General features: G+C 49.7%; 1 protein-coding gene across 1 annotated transcript; it reads right to left on the bottom strand.

Moving 5' to 3' along the window:
* Window positions 1-741: 741 nt before the first annotated feature.
* LOC311599741 (carbonic anhydrase 6-like) lies at window positions 742-19,878 on the bottom strand. Its single transcript, XM_084785729.1, has 8 exons — window positions 19,787-19,878; window positions 17,022-17,201; window positions 14,293-14,441; window positions 13,012-13,104; window positions 9,229-9,298; window positions 6,868-7,025; window positions 4,030-4,138; window positions 742-773 (listed from the first exon to the last, which is right to left on the bottom strand). The coding sequence occupies exons 1-8, from the start codon at window positions 19,857-19,859 to the stop codon at window positions 757-759; spliced, it is 849 nt and encodes a 282-aa protein (XP_084641855.1). The 5' UTR covers window positions 19,860-19,878; the 3' UTR covers window positions 742-756.
* Window positions 19,879-24,332: the final 4,454 nt, after the last annotated feature.

The following is a 24,332-nucleotide window of genomic DNA, read 5'->3' as shown; positions in this document are numbered from 1 at the left end:
CTGTAATGCCAGGCAGAGGCAGGTGGATTGATGTCAGGTCAAGGCCAACCTGGTCTACAAAGTGAGTCCAGGACAGCAAGGGCTACGCAAAACCCTGTCTCAAAAAAAGAAAAAAAAAAAAAAAAAAGAAAGAAAAGAAAGAAATGCACTTTCCCGTGTGATCTCCGCATCCCCGTCACTGTCCCTCAGAATAAGGAGAAGAAGGGACACAAGGGGCTGGAGAGATGGCTCAGTGGTTAGGGTCACTTGTTGCTCTTGCAGACGACATGGTTTGATTCCTGGCACCACGTGGTGCTTACAACCACGTGTAACTCCAGTTCCAGGGGAATCACTGCCCTCTTCTTGCTTTTTGGGGGGCACTACACACATATTATACACAGACACATACAGGCAAAACACACACATAAAATTAAGAGTAGAGCTTAATTTTTAAAATGTAAACTGGTACAGAAGAATAGTAACACAGAATTTAAAAATGAAAATTTCCAAAATCACTTTATTACATCTAAATGCTAAAGGGAAGTTCAGGCTGATTTGTAACTTAGATCAAAGTGAATGATTTTCCTTTCTCTGGCCTGGGGATCAAGCCCAGGGTCAAGGCCAGCTGTTTATCATGAGCTGCATCCTCAGGCCCCAAATTTAAGTGAATGATTGACAGGAGACTGTGGAAGGCTCCATCCCTTTGCGTGTCCGGCCAAGTCTGTTTCCATTGGCGACGTCGTCCCATCCGACGTCTTCTCTTCTATCTGATGTAGCTTACTTCTTCTTCAGCGCTGAGAGAGAGAGAGAGAGAGAGAGAGAGAGAGAGAGAGAGAGAGAGAGAGAGAGGGAGAGAGACACAGACACAGACACACACAGACAGAGAAACAGAGAGAGAGAGACCGAGGGAGAGAGATAGAGAGACAGAGACAGAGAGACAGAGAGAGACAGGGACAGAGACAGAGAGTCAGAGAGAGAAAGACAGAGAGACACAGACACAGAAAGAGAGAGAGAGAGAGAAAATATTAAAATAATTATTACAGGGTTACAGAGATGACTGCGCTGACAAAGCGCCATACCTTGCAAGGCTTGGAAACCTGCCTGCGGCAACAAGGAGACACACACACAGGAGACCTGAGATCAGGTGAATTGCGCCCCTACTACACACAGCCCAGAATCCCAGAAATGCTCAGTCCTTGCACACACTGATTCCTCTGACCCTCACTTGGGGAAGCCTTTGCCCACTGCCATGGGTCTGGGGCACTTGGTTGACGTGGCTGTGCCCAGGGCAGACAACACACATTCACTCAGGGCCTCATCCCTTCTTTACATAGTCAACTCAAGGATTCCTCAGCTCTCCAAAACAAAGGGCCTGCCATGCAAGATGAGGATCTGAGGGCGCAGATCTCAGGACTCATGTGCAGGCTGCTGAAACCCTGGGCCTAGGGGGATGGAGACAGACAGCCTACCGAATCAGTGAGCTCAGGCTCCAGTGAGAAACCCCATCTCAAAAAGAAACGGAAAATATTGAAGAGCCAGGCATGAGGTGCACACCTTTAATTCCAACAAAACACGTGTATCTCTGAGTTTGAGGCCAGCCTGGTATACATAGCAAATTGCAGTCCAGACAAAGCTACATAGTGAGATCCTGTCTCAATAATAAATAAATAAGATGAAGAGCAAGTGAAGAAGAGATTCAGTTTTGACCTTCTGCCTCAATACCCACACTCACTGTACATAAACCATACACACACACACATACCTACACACACCCATGTGTACATAAACCGCAGGCACATATGCACTTTTAAAAAATATTTATTTATTTATTGTATATGAGTGCTTTATGTGCAGAAGAGTGCATCGGATCACATTATAGATGGCTGTGAGCCACCATGTGGTTGCCGGGAATTGAACTCAGGACCTCTGGAAGAGCAGGCGAAGCTCTTAACCACTGAGCCATCTCTCCAGCCCCACATATGCACTTTAAAGAAAGGATTAGTTTTAAAAAGATCAAACTTGCAAGTAATTACAGAAAAAGGAAATGTAGAGTAGCCTGACATTGTTTCTTTCCATGTGTATATTTCGTGTGTGTGTGTGCACATGTTTGTGTGTGTGTGTGCATGTGTATGTTGCTGAAGAAGCAAACCAGAGCTTCACACATGTACTAACTCTAAGTCACATCCCAAGTCCTCCAACCTGTGTGCTTCTGATTCCTTGGCTTCCCTTGTATGATTAGTTCATATGGTCAGTTAAATGATCACATGAATGTTCCTGTGAGTTAATATGACCACCAGGGATGGGATTCTATAGAACTGTGTGACACTGTGGGTCATGCAGCATGCTGAGTGGAGCTGCTCATGGCTCTACAGGAATCCGTGTCTCAAGGAAAAGCAAAATGCATCCGTTCTATGCACAGGGCACAGTAACTGAGGTCCCATGGTGGAAGTGAGGGGAAAGGACCTCCTGATGCCCACTGGGAGGTGAGGCAGGCACCAGGCACAGGGGGTTCAGAGTGAGGACCAGGAGGACATGTAGGCTGCACTGCAGGGAGCATCCTAGTGTGGGTGACTGTCTAGGACATGTGCGCTCTTCTGAGGGTAAGTTGGAGAGTCTCCCATGGAAAGAGCATCTGGGATATGAAACACCAAATGCTCTGGTGGTTCGTGTTGCAAAAAAAAAAAAAAAAAAAAAAAAAAATAGTAAATAATTTATTAAGAATAGTAAAAAGTTTTATCAGAGAAATTGGAACATGGAAAATCATGGGAAAAAAGATAGGTCAATGAATGAGTCTAACACTCTTTGCTTAGCCTAGGTCTAAACGCCATGAAGCACCTAACCACGTGACCGTGTCTCTAGGACTAGGAATCCTCAGTCAACTCTGAGTCCAGCATGGCAGATACTGTTGTTACATCTGCTGTCACTTTACGGGAAGAGAAACAACAAGAGAGTATAATAAATGTACCAGGGAGTAAAATGCTGAGGGTTAAATGGGCCTTAATGTGCATGTGGGTGGGCAGAGGTGTGACTTGTAACACGACACCTGGGAGCTGATGTGTAATACAGGAAGAGCAAGGGACAGGCTCTTGGGAAATAGCCTCACTTGGGCTCAGTAAAGGTAACTTGAGCCTTCACTCAGAAGACAGAGGTTTTGGAGTACCTTTGTCACTTGGTTTCTTGTGGGACATTGGAGGACAAAGGTTGAGTCCTCCTACATCCAGATTGGCCCTTTGATATCTCAGGATATTTACTGTAACCGGGATCCACAGTCGCAGACGTTTCCTTCTCTTTTACAACCCAGGCCTTAAACCCCAGGCTCTCCCGTGGGGGTCGCCTTTTCTGGGAGTCCTTTTCTGGCCACTCTCCTGCCCCTTCCCTCAGGAGCTTCAGGTCCCCTGTCCTTCTCCTGCCCTGCCTTTGTTCTCTTTTATTCTTTTGGCTTTTGACTCCCCTGCTACACGGTTAGCTGGAGACTTAGAATGCACATTAAACTGTAGTTCTTTGCTTTTTGGTTACCTCTGCACTTCCCAAGCCCTGCCTTTCTTTCCTGCTTGAGACACTCAGTAGGGGCGCCTTCCTACAGAGAGGCCTAAGAACCCAGATTCTCCCTCCCTCCCTCTCTCTCTCTCTCTCTCTCTCTCTCTCTCACACACACACACACACAATTTCACAGCATAGGGCTCTCAGATGCCAACTCCTGTCCCTCCGTTTTTCTAGTCCTCCATGGAGCGAGCCCAGGCCAGGAAGCAGCTCTGCAAGCAAGTGTCCCCCAGACCACAGAGGAGGGAGGACATCAAGGGCAGCAGTTACTCCCAACAAGTGTCAAGATGAGGGAGGCTACAAACCATGTTGCGCCTCCTCTGTTGCTCTCAGTGAGATGCGAGAAATGGGTGTCCCCACCTTCTCCTGACCTGTGCACATGGCCTGTGTGAGCATCCCTGCCTGGAAATGCCCATCCTTCCCTCTATTGTTAAAAGACACCAGGATGAAAAGGGACGGACACTGAGGACCACAGACCACACATAACAAGTAAGAGTTGATGCCACTCACGTCGGAAATTGGCTTCCACGACTCTTCCGTTGAGGGGCTGGGTCTCTCGATAATTATTTTGAAGGGGCTGGTTGTTGGGATCCTTGAGAGAATTATTTATCTTCATGACCTGCAGACAACAGAAGGTGAATTATGCAGGGGAAGCACTGGGAAATGTAAAGCATTCAGCTAGTGACTGGACAGGAGCTAGGATCTGTGTGACAGTGAGAGCCTGTGAGAAAACCTCAGGTCCAGCGGTTCTGAGTGGTCAGCCAGCTGTGACCTCATGTCTCACTCATCTGCCCTTCCATCCATCATCCCACACACACTTGTGTCTTCTTTTTATATGAGTATTTGGTGAATGGTACAAAAAGCAGTCAGTAACAGAAATATACCATGGTGAACTCAGTGTTTGTTTTTCTTAAAATATATTCTGTCTACATCCTTGAGAAGTGTTTTTTGCTGCATGCAGAAAAGTCTGGATTCTCCCTTTGTTTCCCTCCCTCTAAGATTTTGAGTCTCCTGCCCTCTCTCTGTGACAACCTCTAGACAGTATCTCACCACATAGCCCTGGCTAGTCCAGAACTTACTATGCAGATCAGGCTGATCTCAGATTCCCCAAGTTATGCCAGCTGCTGCCTCCCACGTGCTGGAATTAAAGCCATGCACCCACACCCAGCTGGATCTCCCCTGGAACTCAGTGGGACATCTTCTGGCTCTTTCTACTCTACCCTTCATCCCTTTGCTACTTTGCACATTTGCACCTGCATCTCTTTGTGCCATGGTTAGACCACTTTCCTTCCTCTGTCTTCCAATTTACTAAGAGTCTCTTGAATTAAATCTAACATGCTGGTAAACCCCAGTTATTAATTGGGGTTAATATGGTTTTATGCTACCAGGCAGATAGTAGTGGTGCATGCCTGTAATCCCAGCACTTGGGAGGTAGAGGCAGGAGGATCTCTGTGAGTCGAGGCCAGCCTGGTCTACAATGTGAGTTCAAGGACAGCCAAGGCTACACAGAGAAACACAAAATTTCTTCTTTAAAAATCTTATTTGTTTTTTTTTTGGATCATTTTGTGCTTTTTGTCATTTCCCCATATTAAATCTCTTATTTCTTTATACACATCAGGAACATTTACATTATTTGTCTGGTAATTCCCCCGTCTGGCATCTTTGTAAGTCTCACACTGATGACCCCCATTCACGCTGTCTTCTTCCTTGTGTGTTTTGAGATTTTCCCTGACAGTGCTGGGAATAGAACCCGTGGCCTTGCTAGGCTAGGCAAGTATTCCTAAAACCAAGCTATCATCTGAGCCTTGGGTTTTTTGTTTTGGTTTGTTTGTTTGACAACTATCTTATTTTATAGCCCAGGCCAGTCTAGAACTTACTGTGTGTCCAAGGCTGCCCTAGAGCTCTCAATCCTCCTGCCTCAGCCTCTGCTGAGGTGACAGATGAATGAGCCTGAGCTCAGTTCTGTCTAATAACGTCACTTGTAGAATCTTCTAGATCCAGATTTAAGGAGCATTCTTCCAAGACAACCGACTCCTGCTCTGTCACTTATCTGGGGACAGTCCAGCCTACAGAGCACTGTGTTTTTGTGGGAGGGTCCTTGCCTAACAGACGCCCTTTTCCATATTCTCCAGGAAAAGAGAAATCAAGTTAAATGAAAAGGAAGATTTGTTTCTAAGGAAAATAATCAGTCTGAAGAAATATTAGATTTGCCTTGTAGCTTCAGTAGTGTTTGCAGAATATTCAACTCCACGAACGCATATGGTGTCCCCATGTGTTCTTGTCTATTACTAAAGTCTAGAAGCACTTAGAGCCGGGATGGAGGCTCTCGCCTGTGAGCTTCCTATCCAGGAAGAGGAAGCAGGAGGATTGCCATGGCTGCCTGGGCTACAGAGTGAGACTTTGTCAGAGGGAAGAGGAGGGGAGGCAGAGGAGGAGAGGAAGAGGAGGAGGAGGAGGAGGTGGCAATGGATGGTTTGAGGAGAGAGGGAAGGAGGGCGGAAGGGAGGGAGGGAGATTGGTTGATTGATTCTTGTAGCTGGACTATTTATTATTCTGAAAGACAAAAGGTGACCTGTAGAAGAATTCTCCTCTAAAAACTGAACATAGGGCTGGAGGGATGGCTCACTGGTTAAGAATGCTTTTGGGTCTCACAGAACCTCAGTTTGATTCCCAGCACCCACACAGCAGCCTATAAGTTCCTATGATTCCAAGAGATCTGACGGCCTCTTCGGACCTCCACGGGCTCCCGCATGCACACGTGCACATATGCACACCCCAGCACCACAGACATACACTCAGACACTCCCAAATACAAATAAAGTTAACTCATCTTATAAAGGCTGAATAGAAAGCTGTGTGTTAACAGGACAGAGAGCAGCACAGTGTCGGATGCTAGAAGGTTAGCTGCCCCAGGGCCTAGGACAGAACTCCCTTGTGTCGAAAAACAAACAAACAAACAAACAAAGACCCAGCTGTAGGGCCCTTTCTTAATTACTCATTACTTGATGAGGGCCCAGCTCATTGTGGGTGGTGCTTTTCCTGAGCTGGTGGTCCTGGGAGCTGTAAGAAAGCAGGCTGAGGAAGCCATGAGGAGCAAGCCAACAAGCAGCATCCCTTGCTGCCCTGTTTGAGTTTTTGTGATGAACAGGTTTATGGAAAGGTAAGCCAAATTAACCCTTTCCTCCCCACGGTTCTTTGGCCATGGGGTTTCATCACAGCAGCAGAAATCAAACTAACCCAGATTGAGGCCTGTATGTGGCAAACACCAAGGAGTCAGGTGGGCTTCTGGGAGAGTCCTTGTTAGCCAGACAGTCAGGGGAGGCTTAGATAAAGGGGTGCTGCTGTTACCTGGAACAAGGAGAGCTTGGGGGTATCTTGAAACACAAACCACTTGACATTCTCTGTGCAGGGCGGAGTGGTGAGCGAGCCGAGGTAGGTGTAATAGTGCTGGATGTCTTGAGGCAGCAGGTTCCGAATGTTAACCTTCTTCAGAGTTGTGGTTTCTCCTGAGGGAAAAAGCAGGGAATGCAGTAGGAAGGAGCTCTGCTGCCCAGGAGGGACAGCTCAGGCTCTGCCTCAGGGTATGGAATGTGACAGTGTCCTGACCTAAGCCAAAGAATGAAGAAGCTGAGGAGTGAAAACATGTTTCCCCCAGTTTACTGCTCTGTGGATGGGAGAAGAGCAGGGAGCTGGGCCTGCAGTGCACACGTGTAATCCTAGCACCTGGGAGACCAAGGCAGGAAGCTGCCCATGACGTCAAAGCCAGCCTGGGCTTTAAATTGACTCCCAGAATCTAGAGATGGCTCAGTGGTTAAGAGCATGTCCTGCTCTCCCAGAAGCCCCTAGTGCAGTCTCAGCACCATGTCAGGTGACTTGAGACTGCCTGTAACTCCATCTCCAAGGGATCAGAGCTAAAGTTGCAGGCATTTGTGGACACTGGACTTGTTAGTCGGGATCCAAACTCTGGTCCTGATGACTGTGGAACAAGCGCTCTTAATTGTTGAGTCACCTAGAGCCAGGGGTGGTGATGCACACCTTTAATCCCAACCCTTGGGAGACAGGCAGGCAGATCCCTTAGAGTTAGGGGCCAGCCTGGTCTACCAAGCGAGGCCAGGCCAGCCAAGGCTACAGAGAGGATCCCTGTCTCTAAAAGCTCTTGTGTCATCTCTTCACTCTCCATACAGAATACGATTAAAATTTTATTTTTATTTTTATGTGTATCTTCTCAGCATGTACGTATGTACACCACGTGCATGCCTGATGCCCAGAGAGGTCAGAAAAGGGCTTCAGATCCCTGAATCAGGAGCTACAGACAGGTGTGAGCCACTGTGTAGGTCCTGGGAGTCACACCTAGGTCTTCTATAAAAGCAGTAAGTTCTCTTAACAACTGAGCATGCAGGCTCTGGCCTCTGGGGGTGTGCCTGAGCACACAAACAACACCCACACACACATTAATATCTAAAAAATCCATACTTAGCACAGGCAGCAATGGAAGCTTAGAAACATAGTTTTTGGTAATTAACTGCCTTCAATAGTCAAATTGACAAGGCCAGTCATTAAGTTTGACAATCGAGTTCTCCCTGTAGTTCCCCAAACTCAATATACTGAGGGAATGCAAGTGGCCTCTAAGTGTAAATGTAACAGCTAATTTTTTAAACTGTACCATTAAAAGGTAAGTGGTGACAGGGTATTATTTTTGCCCTCCAGATTGTTGATGTCAACTCTTTCCTCTCCTCTAAACACACACACACACACACACACACACACACACACACACACACTAATGCCCTGGGCTGATAACACAAGTAGCTCTTCCATCAGCTAAGTGACATTTCCCTCCGGTGTTTCAAGTGGTTATTTTTACCCAAAATGACATGTCGCAGCTAACACTGGGGCCAGTTGCCTTTCCTCTGTTTTCTCTGATGAATATTTGTGGAGAAACTATGACAAACCCTTGAATTCTAATATTTTTATTGGTGGAGCCTTGTGGCTTCTCTGAATAACTCTTATTTCATTGTACTCTGTAGACATCACACACACTAGGGCTATCTTAATAAAGCTAGAAAGTGTAGTACAGTATAGGACAGAAAAAAAGTTTTGTGAACACTTTATATAGAAGAGTAAGTTTTTTTTTTAAGTGTTGGACCATTTCTTTTAGGAACCTAAAATGTTGTAAGAGTTTTTTAGCCATTCAATTTTTTTTTTCCGAGACAGGGTTTCTCTGTGTACCTCTGGCCGTCCTGGGACTCACTCTGTAGAGGAGGTTGGCCTCGAACTCACAGAGATCTGCTTGTGTCTGCCACCCCAGTGCAGGGATTAAAGGTGTAGGCCACCACTCAGCCAGCAACATTCAGTATTTTTAATTATAAGTGACATTTGTAACTAGAGCTAATTATTTCCGGTGTTCTAATTGGGATTTTGATTTTCTTACCTCATATACCTCCATAATTGCTACATGTTCTGTTGGGGGTAAAATTGCACAATAAACGTCAACTTATCTGTTAAAAAGGTATCCGCACTTGGGAGCTGAGGAGGGCAATGCACAAGAACTTGGGAACAGGCTTCTCAGAGGTATGGTTCCCTCCTAAAGCTACAGCAGAGAGGCCAGGACGAGTGTCCTCAGCCGGAGGGACCCCGCCTCCCTCGGAAGGGCTGTGGCTTCCCTTCTCACCCCACACTCAACCCTCTCCTCCTGGCGGCTTTCCTTACCTGGATTCCTGATGTTGGCCAACTCAGAAATGAAGCTGCTGTAGTAAGTATTCTCAGCGAAATCGTCAATCTGGGGAGAAGCACAGAGCACTCGGTACAGAGGAGAACTTGGCCCACTACCCCACACCAGCTGCTTGGTTTCCTGACTGGGAGGCTGAGCAGAGAGCGAGGAGGCAGCGTCTCAGCTGTGGTAGGAGGGACAAGAGGACTGTTCCTTGTTATCAACTGCCTGGGCTCTGTCCTCAGAGCTTCTGAAAGACAGGTGTGTCTTTTGTGGGAGTATTGACTTCATTGGCTTGGGTTTTTTTATTTGTTTGTTTGTTTTGTTTTGTTTTTATTTATACAGTATTTGGCCTGTATGTGTGTCTGCATACCAGACCAGGGCACCAGATCTCATTATAGATGGCTATAGTCACTATGTGGTTGCTGGATATTGAACTCAGGACCTTTGAAAGAACAGCCAGTGCTCTTAACCTCTGAGCCATCTCTCCAGCCCTCATTGACTTGTTTTTAACATGTATCAGAGTTTGTCTGTGTGTCTGTATGTGAGCCATCTGCATGCAGTACCCATGGAGGCCAGAAGAGGGCACCAGACCCACAGGAACTGGAGTCACAGTAGGTTGTGAGCTATCATGTGGGTGCTAGGGACTGAGCTCTGGTCCTCTGCAAGAGCAGCCAGGGCTCTTCACCACTGAGCCATCTCTTTAGCCCTGACTATTTTTTTAAAAGAAGAAAATAAAAGTTGCTTTTAGTGTAAAAGGCATAGTTTATTGTTGTTTTCTGAGGTTAATTTGGTTGGTTTACATTTGATTTTTTTTTTTTTTTGAGAAAAAATTTTCCTCGCTGTCCTGGAACTCACTATGAAGAACAGATTATTAGCCTCAACTTGAAAGAGGCGGCTGCCTCTGCCTCCCAGTGCTTAGATTAAAGGCCTGCAGTCCCAGTGCTTGCCTTGATTTTGCTTTTGACACAAGGTCTCTGTCTGTGGCTTGGGCTGCTCTAGAACTCTCTGCCTAGACCATGCTGGCCTCAGACTTGCAGGTCTCTGCTCTGCTTCCCGGCTGCAGCACTACAGCACACGTCATCACAGCAGACTATCGGGCCCATTGTGCTGATTTCTTTCCTCCTTCATATAGGTTACGTGAATTATTCATATTATTCTCCTTATCTCTTCTCTTAACTTAACTATTACTGTCTGTATATGCTGGAGAGGACACATGACTGTGGTGCACATGGATAGAGGTCGCAGGACATCTCTGTGGAATTGTTCTCTTTACACCTTTAAGTGGTTGCCAGGGGTTGAATTAGGTTGCCAAACTTGAATCACAATCCACATTACCCACCAAGCTATCTCACTATTATCTCTGTCTTCTCAGTGTGTGTGTGTGTGTGTGTGTGTGTGCACATCCACATGCATATGTGCCACCAAGCCTGTTGGGATCACACTCAGGTCCCCATGTTTGCACAGGAAGCACTCTCCTGATTGAGCTGCATCTCTCCATTCCCTGTCTCTCCCTGTTTCTCTGATATGGAAACTTGTTTCTTGAATCATGGACATATTTGATAATATCTGGAAGCAAATCTGGATTCCCATCTTTTACAATTGCCCTGGGATGCTTTCTTGTCTGTCCGTCTGTCTGTCTGTCCGTCTGTCTGTACATTTGTTTAGGTACTTCCCTGTCTTCAATCTGCAGACTATGCCTCCCCAACAGAGTTGAGCAGTTAGTATCTCAGCTAAGCTTGATATTTTTAGATTTTAATTTTTATTGATTTATTTATTTGGTGTCTGCCTTGGTAGTTCAGGCTGTCCTAGAACCCACAACATAGGCCAGGCTGGCTTTGAACTGACAGCTCTCCTGGCTCAGCTTCCTGAGTGCTGGGATTACCTGTGTGATCTCCCACACCTGGTTCTGGTTGGTTTTTAAATGTCACTTTTTTTTTTTCTTTAAGAGAAGGTCTCAATATGTTGCCCTGGATAGCCTGGGACTCTTTAAGTAGACCAGGATGGATTCAAACTGGGATTAAAGGCATGTACACCATACCTGGCTGTTTTTCTGGTGTTCATTTTTAAGACAGGGTTTCTGTATGTAGCCTTAACTGCCCTGGAACTCACTCTGTAGAGCAGGCTAGCCTTGAACTCAGAGGGATCCACCTGCCTCTGTCTCCTTGAAGATTTGCGCCACCACAACCCAGTCATACCTGGTTCTTAAATGTCACTTTTCTTTTCTTTTTTCTTTTTTCTTTTTTCTTTTTTGGTTTTTTAAGACATTGAGACAGGGTTTCTCTGTGTAGCCTTGGTTGTCTTAGACTTGCTTTGTAGACCAGGCTGGCCTTGAACTCACAGAGATCTGACTGCCTCTGCTCTGGGAATTGTCACTTTACTTTTCTAGCCTGATTCCTAAGGACAGCTGTAGATCTGTGGCCACTGTGAGTTGGAAGCAGGTTAGTCTCAAATCCCTTGTGACTTGTCTTTCTAGAGACGCTCTATACATGAGAAGCTCAGTGCACACTCATGGCCCCTCTGAGTGTCTCTCTGGTGTCTCCCCAGCAGAATCTGACTGGCTGCTGTCCCTGTTGCTGGACTGAGGCCTCATACTCTTCTGTCTGTGAGTGCTGTCAGTTTCTGACCACGTGATCACATTTGTTTTCTTCACTGACTGGTCCTTGGCTTGGGGCCTTGACCTCTACCTAGTCCTCTCTGCTGCCCAGCTTGAACAGCTCCTTATTTTTCCTGACAAACGTGGTCCTGAAGAATCTTCCTGTTTGACCCCAGGAGGGGCAGGGACCAGAGTGGCCCTGGGGTGGGGAAGTTCTCTAGGCCTCATGCATACAGGAGACTCTACCATCTTAACTTACTGCTTGCTGCTAGCCCGTGCTTCATGCTGGGAGGTGGGCTGCATGGTTTTGTTTTTTATTTTCCTTTGCAGTGTTTTGTTGGAGACAAAATCTCACTGTCGATACACAGAGAAATCCTGTCTCAAGGGAAAACAAAAACGATCTCCCTGTCTAGCCCAGACTGACTTAAAATCTGTGATCCTCTGCCTCAGCCTCCTGAGTGTGGGTTTACAGCTTTGCACCACCACAACAGCTTTGTGTTTATCTTTTCAGATACTATGGAAACATTGGGTTTTTCATTTTGTTTGTAAATTTGTCCAGGTTTACATTAAGTTTTTGAGAATTAGATTCCTGTCTACTTTGAACTTATTTTTTAGATTCATTTATATTATATATGTGGGAGTTTTGTGTGCATGTGCGTCCGTGCACCATGTGCAAGTCTGGGGCCCTCAGAGGCAAATGAAGATGTTTGCTCTCCTGGAACTGGGTGTGAACAGCCATGTGAGTGCAGAGACCAGAAGCTGAGTCTTGGGAAGAGCAGCCAGGGCTCTGAACCTCTGAGCATCTCTCCAGCCGCCTCCTGGCTACTTTCCTCGCCCATCCCTACGTCCATCCTGTGGTCGCTCTTAGAACGCAGCGCTGTTGCCTTTGTCTGGTTACACTGGAGGCTTCACGTGGCCCATTACAGCAGCCTGTGTCCAGCCAACCCTTCTGGGATACCAGGTCTTTCAGTCACCTTATTACTCAGGGTCCCATGGTTCATGACACAGGAGTGACCAAGGGCTGGAGAAATGGTCAGCCCTCCACCAAGGGAGCTTTCCCAGTAATTCTGAGCTTAGGAAGGGATGGAGAGAGACACTGAAGGGCATGTGACAGTCACACTGCACATCTCATTTGGACATGAGGGCACAGCCTGATTGCAGACACACATGTGTAGTTGCAGCCTACCTCAACCAAGAACGCCACTACAGCCAAACCGTCAGATTGCTCCTTGGCTTTCTCAAAGCTCTCGTAGTTTGCATTGTAGTGAACAACATGAACCTGTGAGTGAGAAAAAGCAGGTCAAGGGCCGGTCATCTGGACATCGAACACTTAAAGGATGCTAAGGGGAAAAAAGGAAAGAATGTGAGCTGTTCCCACTGAGGTCCCATAGGATCTCACACACCCCTGACCTCTCTCCTCCCATGCAGGCTACAGGTCCCAGCAGCCAAGACCAGAAAATTCCCTGAGAATGTAAAGAGGGAAAGTGGGATTCTGGAAGATGGTGGTTCTGGTTTGCCTTGAACCAACCTCCCTCCTGGCAGAGGCTGGATCATATGAGGCCACTGTGCCCTCCTCAGGCCTCTAGAGGGCTTGAGGAGAGAGTGAGCAGTGGAGGCCCCTCCTCAGGAAGCCTCTGTAATCAGCCCAAGGATGGATGCAGGCCAAGAGGGGCCCTAAACCTCTAACACACTAAGTCAGATGAAACAGAGGCCAGCCTGCCACCACACAGCCAAGAGATGCCTGCCATGCTGTGAGTTCTCAGAAGAGAGATCCTGTTTACATTCCCTCACAGAGCAGTGACCAGGGAGTAGTTTCTGAATAAATCAAAAATAAAATCAACCACAGGGTGACTGAACCATCACCATTTCACAGAGTCATATTGGCTATTTAATAAGGAAGGCAGAGCCTGGGAGGCGGCTCAGTTGGTAAAGTACCTGCTGTGTGAGCATGAGGAACAGAGTTCAATCCCCTGCACCCTCCAAGGGAAACTGGGTAAGCAGTGCAGGCCTGTAATCTAAATGCTGAGCCATGACAGAAGGATCCCTGGGTTCAGTGGCCAGGCAGTCTAGCTAGTTGAGGAGACCCAGACTCAGTGGGAGAGCCTGTCTCAAAACAATTGGGCTGCGCATGTCTTTAATGCCAGCACTTGGAAGGTAGAGGCAGGTGGATCACTGTGAGTTCGAGGCCAGCCTGGTCTCCAAAGTGAAACTAGGACAGCCAAGGCTACACAGAAAAGCCCTGTCTCACAAAAGATAATAATGAAAATAATAACAATAATAATTGGACTGTGATAGAGAAGGCAATGTCAACCCCTGGTCTCCACACATATGCATATATACATGTATGCACACTCACATGCATGTGCACATACATGACACCTATATAATACAAACATACAATACATATAAACAGAGAAGTGATGATGGAGCTTGAAGGAACGTGAACCCTGTTAGAGTCCTCACAGACCTCCACTGCACGTCTCATCCCATCAATGGTGTGTTCAGAGCCGCTGATTTTTGGGAGTCCGCCTCCCCAGTGCAAGTGCATCTGCTCAGCTTTGTATGTAGTGCCGTCAGAGTCTATCATGTGCATGCTGTCGGGCAGGGTGATCTGCACTGCAAGAGAGAACAAAACACAGGGACACTCAGAGTTTGCGGTAACAGCTCCCTGGTCACCTCCCACCCACCACCCAAGACAACCCAAGGAATTATAGATGGATGAGAGTGCTGTCCCCAAAGGCAAGGGGAGTGGTGCACAGGACACAGAGCAGTCAAGATGGGTGCTAGGACACCTCTCTGTCCAGAACCAACAGGCTGTGGGGGAGGGGAGACTCCAGTGCAGCAGATCCAGCTGGTTGGTCCTATAAAATGGGAAAGCTCAGAAAAAATATTGTCCACAGTACATGCCTGTACTCCCAGCACTTGGAGGCCGAGGCAGGAGGATTGCTAGTTTGAAGCATGGCTTCGTGGCTTTCCGCATGAGCCTGTTAGCTAGCCCACAGAAGGGCCAGCTCTGCTGGACTGGAGGCAGCACCATGCTGGGCTGTTTGTGGACAAGGAAGCTGCTGTGGGAGGGGGAAGATTCAGTAACTTCCTGTGGTTCATGGGGCCGGGACAAAGCTGGGCTGAGAACCCAGCACCTACATCCAGTCACTAACCACACACCATGCTGTGGCTCAGCTTGTCCCCAGAGGACAAGAAACCAAGTTACACAGCCAGCCAGGACCATGTGAGCTCTTGCTTGGTTTAGGACCTAAACTGACTGAGATTCTAACACTAAATTGTGAGGCTTGTTTGCCAGAGGAAAAATGAACAGGTCCTTCTGCCACATGCCCTCCAGACTTACTACAGGGCCAGGACTTGTATCAAATGATGCAGAGATTCATCTCACTGTCTCTGTCGCCTGGAAGGAGCTCAGCAAGAGTAAAACTGGGCAGTGACACCAGAGAATGACTAGAAAAAGACAGTAAGGTACTGTGGTCGGCCATGCTGTCACATGCTTCAAGCTCAGCACAGAAGAAGTAGAGATGGAATCATCAGAATTTGAGGCTAGTCTTGCTGCACCTGCAGCTGGAGGCTAGCCTGGGCTCCAGGAGACCCTGTTTTAAATCAAACCAAACAGTTTAATTTAGGAGCTGGGAATACAGCTCAGCTGCTGGGTGTCTGTCACACAGGCACAGGGCCTAGGTCCCCAGGATAGGATGAAAGAGATGATCTTGAGCCTTGTCTGCCATCTCAGCACTCAGGATCCTGAGGCAGGAGGATCATGAGTTCTCAGCTGGTCTAGGCTACAATGTGGGCCCCTGACTCAAAAGAGAAAAAGATCTGAACCAGCCGGATGACCAGCAGATCACAGCATCTGACATTTGAGCCTGGCAACTTGGTGTCCACAGCTAGCACACACGTGCAGTAACAGTGGGTCAAAGTGCTTTTTAAAGGATCTGATTCAGGACCCTGCAAGCCACAAATCTCTCCCCTTTGGCCAAGGTCTTCTTATTCAAAGTCACCAAAATAGCGGTGGGAGCACTGAGATGACTAGAAGGCAGAGAAACTTGCTGGCAAGGCATTTGGGCTGAGTTTGCTTCCTACATCTGACAAGATGGTGAAAGGAAAGTGAGTCCTGAGATTCACCCTTGATCTCCACAAGTTTTACAAGCTCCTCTCTCTCTCTCTCTCTCTCTCTCTCTCTCTCTCTCTCTCTCTCTCTCTCTATCTCTCTCTCTCCTTCCCTCATTAATTTGAAAGTGTTTACTGTGGATGCAAACATTCCTCTCTGGGATGTCCCTTTCTTTCCCCCCAAATCGTCTAAGGAGTTGGGAGCTGTGATTAGATCACCTTAACACACTAATCCAGGCGTGAAGACGTGAATGGCCCCTTTTGTAGAACACAGTTTTATTTAGAGCCTCCAAAAGCTCACTTCTCAAGAACAGAAAAAACTATAAACGAGGAAGTTGCTGAGTCAGCTCTGTCAGAGCGAATGGGAGGCAGGAACCTGGACCCCGCTGAGCTTCCCAATGGACCTTCCACTGCAGGAGCAGCAAGAGAGATCCCAGCAACTTCCTGCTCCCAGCTTCTAGGAGACAGGCTGTCTCCACCCTGCCCCCATTGACAGGCCTGCTCAGGCAGCTTGGAAAGGAGCTGTCTTTCTGAGCCTGTGGCTGTGCTGTTGAAAAGCCCAGGCCCAGATCTCTCTGTCCGCAGATCCACCTGCTAACGGTTCCAGACTGTGAAAATGGATTCACCTTCCGAAAGCCTTTGCTCCCTCTGTGAGGAACGACAATTTATCCTGGATCTCGTCAGACAACAGGCATCTGAACATTTGCTGTCCTCAGATGATCATCAGCTGGGCTGAGGGAGAGTACTTGCCCAGCATGCCTTGCGCCCTGGGTTTGATATCCCCACCCCCTCCCCGCTCTATGAAAACTGTTCATGGTAGGTAGCATAAGCTCAGATTCAGGAAGCCTAAGTGGGAAACTCAGGAGCTCAGGGTCATCCTCCCCTGAGCCCAGCCAGGGTGTCTTAAAAGCGAGGAAGGCTGACAAGTATAGCCAGCTCTCCTCAGGTTTGCCTAGCGTGTGCAAGGCGAGAGGTTCTCCCTCAGCCCATGAAAATCCGGCCCCTGTGCAGGCTGCTCCTGGCACACATGCGCACTACCTGCTTCCCATGTGGACTTCTAAGGCCACCAGCACCTCTTACCTGTGTGTCCGTTGTTAGTCATGGGGAACTCCAGCTCCTCCTCCTCATAGTTGACCAGGATCAGGGGCCTCAAGGACTTGTTGTATTTCACCTTCCTCCTCTGCAAGTCGATGGGCGACTGTCTCTGTCCCCCACAAGTAGGGTACTTCTCAGCCCACTCATTTGATTGTGGGTAATCCCCTGCAACAGGAGAGAGTGGGGCCCAGCTCAGAACTGCCCAGCTGAGCCTCCTCTGAGGTTTCCTACCAGGCCAGTGTCAGGGTCTCCTGGGGGCAAGACCCACAGGGCAGCCTTCTTGAAACAGAAGCAGGACTTCCAGAAGACAAGCCAGGAGAGTTCCACACTAAGCTGAGGACTCGGCGTGTGGCAATGGTGCCCCCGTCGTCCTTTGCAGCTACAGGCATTAAGAACCAGAGCTAGCCGGGTATGGTAGCACATGTCTTTAATCCCAGCTCTCAGGGAGGCAGCGGCAGGCAGATGACTGTGACTTTGAGGGCAGCCTGGACAGGACATCCAGAGCTACTCAGAAAAACCCTGGCTCCAAATAAGCCACTCCCCCCACAAAAAGAACTCTGAAAAAAAGAAAGAAAGAACGAGCTTGCTCTACAGGACAGCCAAGGCTACACAGAAAAACCCTGTCAAAAAAAAAAAAAAAAAAAAAAAAGAAGAAGGAAAGAGTAGGGGGAGAGACGGAGGGAGGGAGGAGAGGGAGGAAAGGAAGGTTGAAAAGTTAATCTTTCAGGAGACAGTTAATAATTCTGAGGCCACAGTAGTGAAGGCCAGTCACTGCGGATGACAGAGGCCCCACAGCACTGAGGACATTTGCTAAGCCACTTGTTTTGGCTTGGTTTTGGCTTTTAGACAGGGTCTCTCTATGTAGTCCCATCTGGCCTTGAACTCACAGAGATCTACCTGCCTCTGCTTCCTGATTGCTAAGATTAAAGGGCAAGTCACCACGCCTGGCTCTGTTCAGCCTGTTGCAATAGAGGACACTTCAAGAGAAGCTTTTGGGCTGGAGAGATGGCTCAGTGGTTAAGAGCACTGACTGCTCTTCCAAAGGTCCTGGGTTCAATTCCCAGCAACCACATGGTGGCTCATAACTATCTATAATGAGACCTGGTCCCCTTCTCTGCCATGCAGGCACACATGCAAGCAAAACACTGTATATATAATAAATAAATACATCTTAAAGAAAAAACTTTTTTAAAAGAGTAGCTTTCAATGAGCTCATAGCTTTCTCTAGGAACGGTGCTCAAGTTGGGGCTGCTTTGTGTGCAATCAACAGAGAAGTTGATTATTTTCATCCCAGTCAATAATTATAACCAGCCAGGCATGGTGGCGCACACCTTTAATCCTAGGACTCGGCTGGCAGAGGCGGGAGGATTGCTGTGAGTTCGAAGCTGGTCCAGGACAGCCAAGATAACATAAAGAAACTGTCTCAAAAAAACAAAATAATAATAATAATAATAATAATAATAATAATAATAATAATAATAATAATAATAATAATTAGAACCAATTTTTAAAACAATTCTTTCTTAGAGGCAAGATGCCAAGATTAAGAAGCCTGTGCCAGGTGCATTGGCACACACCTTTAATCCCAGCACTTGGGAGGCAGAGGCAGGTGGATCGCTGTGAGTTCAAGGCTAGCCTGGTCTACAAAGTGAGTCCAGGACAGCCAAGCACTCTGAGACCTTGTCTGGAAAAAAAAAAAAAAAAAAAAAAGAAAAGAAAGAAAGAAAAGAAAAGAAAAAAGAAGCCTGTGACACAGCCCAGTCCTTGATCCAAACACCTTGGGTCTGGGTCTCTTGGATACTGTGAAGGAGCCTGGGGCATAGTTCAGCATGCCAAGCATGCACAAGGCTGGCCTCCAGGGCTAGGGGAACCTACCAGGCATTTACAAAAGCCCCCCTGTTCCAGGCGCTGTGGGGCATGTGAGAGGGAGACCTTCAGTCTGGGAATCTCCAATACCACAAGCAAGACAAGGATTTGCCATTTGAATCCTCCATTTCTGTCGCCTCTGAACCACTCACTGCCAGTAGATAAGGCTGCAGGTTGACACCGGAAAACCCCAATCTTCCCAGGCAGCCGTGGGACCCTTCTCTGAATAGGATGACTGGTGGAGCTGCCCTCTGAGCCTTGACTTAGGACCTAAAGTCCACTCTGAATGTGAGTCCCTGTATGAGGGGGGAGGACCATGAAGAGCAAGTTTGTGTCCAGTGACAGTTTGGCCTCCTGCACATTCCAGCAGCCTCCAGCCTTACCAACCCCCAGGTACTACCATCCCCAACATGGTCTATAAAGATACAAGTGGGAAGATTCTTCTATAGTTCCCCTTGGAAAGGCTGACTGGTCAGAAGGTCAGTAGGCTCTGATGGAGGCAAGGCATCCTGGGTGAATTGTGACTAGGCACATTTCTGAGGAGGAAGCTGTCTGTGGTCTAGCAGTCTCTATGAGGCCATGGTGTCCTTTCCAGACACCTCGATTGTCACATATTCTGACACCAATAGCAGCTTCACAGTGAGAAGTGGGTTCTTGAAGCAGCCAATACTGGGTGGAAAAGCTTTTAAAGCTGCCAATGGAAGCCGGGCTGAGGCAAAAGGCTGTCTACTCTCCTCTTTCATCAAGGTTTAAGTCTATTTGTTCATTCATTGATAATAAAACAAATGTGAACCCACAAGGAGCAGGCCGACCCCAACAGAGGACCCAGGTCAAGTACAGATGGCGGCCTTGTCCCTGTCTTGAGGTGCCAGGTGGTGGCTTACCTGAGTAGCTCCAGTGATCCAGGGCCTGGATGCCCAGGAAGAACAGGGACACCACGGTCACCACAGCCCTCATGGTGGATGCTGTCGCCCTGAATGCAGGACAGGCTCTGGGCTGCACTTCTTTTAAAAGCTCAGAAACTGTAAATAACAATTTCCCAGGTCCAGCTGGCTGATCAGCCCTTGCTGCACCCACTGAACAGTGACACCTCCCCACAATGGCCCTTCTGACATGGTGCTGTGTGCATGTGCCTCACCTCCTCCCAGGGCATTACCCCAGCCAATTAGCCCATGGCTGATTGTTCCACATCTTTGGAAACTTGGTCCAGGGGCCACACAGTGCAGGCATTGTGGCCCTTCAGTGATGAGTGACCTGTAGGGATGAGTGAAGAGCCTGAGGCACAGTGCACCTAGAAACCGACTTCCTGGACCATGGTATTAATTTCCTCTGCCCTTTCTCCTGGCTGCTGAGGGAACCACCAGGGCCTGCAAATCTTGCCAGGTTCCAGTTGGTATTTCCTGCCTGTCCCAGAGTGGACGTAAGAACATCTCCGATGGGGTCCTGAGAGATGGCTCAGGGGTTCGGAACACTCGCTGCTCTTCCAGAGAACCCAGGTTCAATTCCCAGTATCAGCATAGTGCATCACAGCTGTCTGTAAGTCCAGGTCTAGAGGATGCTCCCACCCTCGTACAGACATACATTCAGGCAAAACACCAATGCATGCAAAATAAAAATAAACAAGTTATTAAAAGACCTTCCCTGATGGCTCAGGGTGGACCCTCTCTACTATAGGACCCCATGCACCCCACACTCCCTCCCGGACACCACGGGCAGCTAGGTTACTGGGAACATAGTCTGGTACCCTAGCTTTAGCTAAGAAATGGAGGCTCCCCATTTGGAGGTAAAGATGTGTTTCTCCAGCCCTTGACCTTGGAGTCTGGCTCCTGAGCTACATCTGCACACATATGCCTCGAGACCTCTGAGGTAGAGGTGGTGCAGGCTCTCATACGTCTCTGGGGATTTGTTCTGCCAGCTGCAGGACACTCGGGAACCCCCAAGCCGAACCAATCAGTTGCCTGACACCAGCATCCACCTGCTAGTGCCGGAGAACCCGGCATTTACGCCTGCTGACGAGCCAGGGGTTCCCGTGCCCTTCAGAGAGGCAAAGGCAGAGGGCAGGAGGGGCTGCTGGAGGGCACCCGCCATGCTGGCCAGATGGGAAGAATTGATCTGCTCTGACAAATGGCCAATCCCCTCACCAGTGTCCTTTATCCCCCTGCTCACTGTCCCCACTGTGTGCGATGCTGGGGTAGCAACATGGTGGCATTAGTCACATCAAGTTTATGAGAGGTGGAGGGTTGCTCATACTTCGAAGGGCCCCCTGCTGCCATTTAGTCAGGGGACACCCATTGCTGGGAAGATCCATTGCTAGTAAAGACGGAATGTTGTTCTAGCAGAGGACCTGAGTTCAGTTCCCCGCCTCCACATTAGGCATACCACACCATCCGTAACTCCATGTCCAGGGGATCGGATACTCCCCCACGCTCTGTGGGAATCAGCGTGGCAACCCACATGCACTCACTCACGTTCACGCACATGTGCACCCACAGGGACACACACATGTACACACACACACACACTTGATTGTGTACATGCACATGAATAATAAAACAAAACTAAAAGAAAAAGAAACAAAAAAAAATGCTATTCAGAGCTCGGGATGTGGCTCAGTTGGTAGAGTTCTTGCCAGCATGGACAGGTTCAGTCCCCATCTTCACTTGGTGTGGTAGCATATGGCCATATTCCAGCACTCGGAAGTTCAAAATTATCCTTGGCCGTATATTGAGTTTAAGGTCAAACTGTAGGGCATGACCCTATCACTAAAAAACAAAAAAAAAGCAGCATCCCACCAACTCTAGACAACACAGCATCGTGTTTCAAGTTGAGTGAAAAATAAAACTGAGCCAGGGTTTCACTGTTTATCCCAGGTTGACTTTGAACTTAGAAATCTGCCAGCTTCTGCCTCCAGAGCACTGGGGGCTAAGGCCTGCAGATTTTCTTGGGAATCTGCATTGGGAAACTGAGTGTGTTGCTTAGGGTCAGGAGGCAGCTGACCTGAGGAGGCTCAGAGAGTAATGTGAGAGAAAGCTGGTGCTGAGGGAACTCAGAGTAAATGGGGCCTTGGGAAGTCAGTGTCCAACAGGGAGGGAAGGAGGCAGAGGAGAGAGAACAATTATTCTGAGGCAGGAGGGCTCCGGGAAGTAGCGACATTTATTGTGTTTACCATCACAAGCAGCTCCCAGCCACATCTCCTGTGGCGTTCTGCAACCCTGAGGTTAGCGTTTTGGAGATCATGGCAGACAGCCCTGTGCTTCTCTAACCGTGAGTCTCCTTGCATGTTGTACATGACTGCAGTGACTGGGTCTGTAACGTCAAGCCCACTGCCACCACTATGCCTCAGGTTTGCTGCCCATGCTCATGCCCAGAGGCCATGCTGCCCACCCCATGCCCAGAGGCCATGCTGCCCACCCCATGCCCAGAGGCCACGCTGCCCACCCCATGCCCAGAGGCCATGCTGCCCACCCCATGCCCAGAGGCCACGCTGCCCACCCCATGCCCAGAGGCCACGCTGCCCACCCCATGCCCAGAGGCCATGTTGTCCACTCCATGCCCAGAGGCCATGCTGTCCACTTCATGCACAGAGGCCATGCTGCCCACCCCATGCACAGAGGCCATGCTGCCCACCCCATGCCCAGAGGCCATGCTGCCCACCCCATGCCCAGAGGCCATGCTGCCCACCCCATGCCCAGAGGCCATGCTGCCCACCCCATGCCCAGAGGCCATGATGTCCACCCCATGCACAGAGGCCATGCTGCCCACCCCATGCACAGAGGCCATGATGTCCACCCCATGCACAGAGGCCATGCTGCCCACCCTATGCCCAGAGGCCATGCTGTCCACTTCATGCACAGAGGCCATGCTGCCCACCCCATGCCCAGAGGCCATGCTGCCCACCCCATGCACAGAGGCCATGCTGCCCACCCTATGCCCAGAGGCCATGCTGCCCACCCTATGCCCAGAGGCCATGCTGCCCACCCCATGCACAGAGGCCATGATGTCCACCCCATGCACAGAGGCCATGCTGCCCACCCCATGCCCAGAGGCCATGATGTCCACCCCATGCACAGAGGCCATGCTGCCCACCCCATGCACAGAGGCCATGCTGCCCACCCTATGCCCAGAGGCCATGCTGCCCACCCTATGCCCAGAGGCCATGCTGCCCACCCTATGCCCAGAGGCCATGCTGCCCACCCCATGCACAGAGGCCATGCTGCCCACCCCATGCACAGAGGCCATGCTGCCCACCCCATGCCCAGAGGCCATGCTGCCCACCCCATGCACAGAGGCCATGCTGCCCACCCTATGCCCAGAGGCCATGCTGCCCACCCTATGCCCAGAGGCCATGCTGCCCACCCCATGCACAGAGGCCATGCTGCCCACCCTATGCCCAGAGGCCATGCTGCCCACCCTATGCCCAGAGGCCATGCTGCCCACCCTATGCCCAGAGGCCATGCTGCCCACCCCATGCACAGAGGCCATGCTGCCCACCCCATGCACAGAGGCCATGCTGCCCACCCCATGCACAGAGGCCATGCTGCCCACCCTATGCCCAGAGCCATGATGTCCACCCCATGCACAGAGGCCATGCTGCCCACCCCATGCACAGAGGCCATGATGTCCACCCCATGCACAGAGGCCATGCTGCCCACCCCATGCACAGAGGCCATGCTGCCCACCCTATGCCCAGAGGCCATGCTGCCCACCCTATGCCCAGAGGCCATGCTGCCCACCCTATGCCCAGAGGCCATGCTGCCCACCCCATGCACAGAGGCCATGCTGCCCACCCCATGCACAGAGGCCATGCTGCCCACCCCATGCCCAGAGGCCATGCTGCCCACCCCATGCCCAGAGGCCATGCTGCCCACCCTATGCCCAGAGGCCATGCTGCCCACCCTATGCCCAGAGGCCATGCTGCCCACCCCATGCACAGAGGCCATGCTGCCCACCCTATGCCCAGAGGCCATGCTGCCCACCCTATGCCCAGAGGCCATGCTGCCCACCCTATGCCCAGAGGCCATGCTGCCCACCCCATGCACAGAGGCCATGCTGCCCACCCCATGCACAGAGGCCATGCTGCCCACCCCATGCACAGAGGCCATGCTGCCCACCCTATGCCCAGAGGCCATGATGTCCACCCCATGCACAGAGGCCATGCTGCCCACCCCATGCACAGAGGCCATGCTGCCCACCCCATGCACAGAGGCCATGCTGCCCACCCCATGCACAGAGGCCATGCTGCCCACCCCATGCACAGAGGCCATGCTGTCCACTTCATGCACAGAGGCCATGCTGCCCACCCCATGCACAGAGGCCATGCTGCCCACCCCATGCACAGAGGCCATGCTGCCCACCCTATGCCCAGAGGCCATGCTGCCCACCCTATGCCCAGAGGCCATGCTGCCCACCCCATGCACAGAGGCCATGCTG

Source organism: Acomys minous, assembly GCF_964271855.1.
Source record: "Acomys minous genome assembly, chromosome: 6".
NCBI classification, from domain to species: Eukaryota; Metazoa; Chordata; class Mammalia; order Rodentia; family Muridae; genus Acomys; species Acomys minous.
This window is presented reverse-complemented; position numbering and strand designations above follow the sequence as displayed.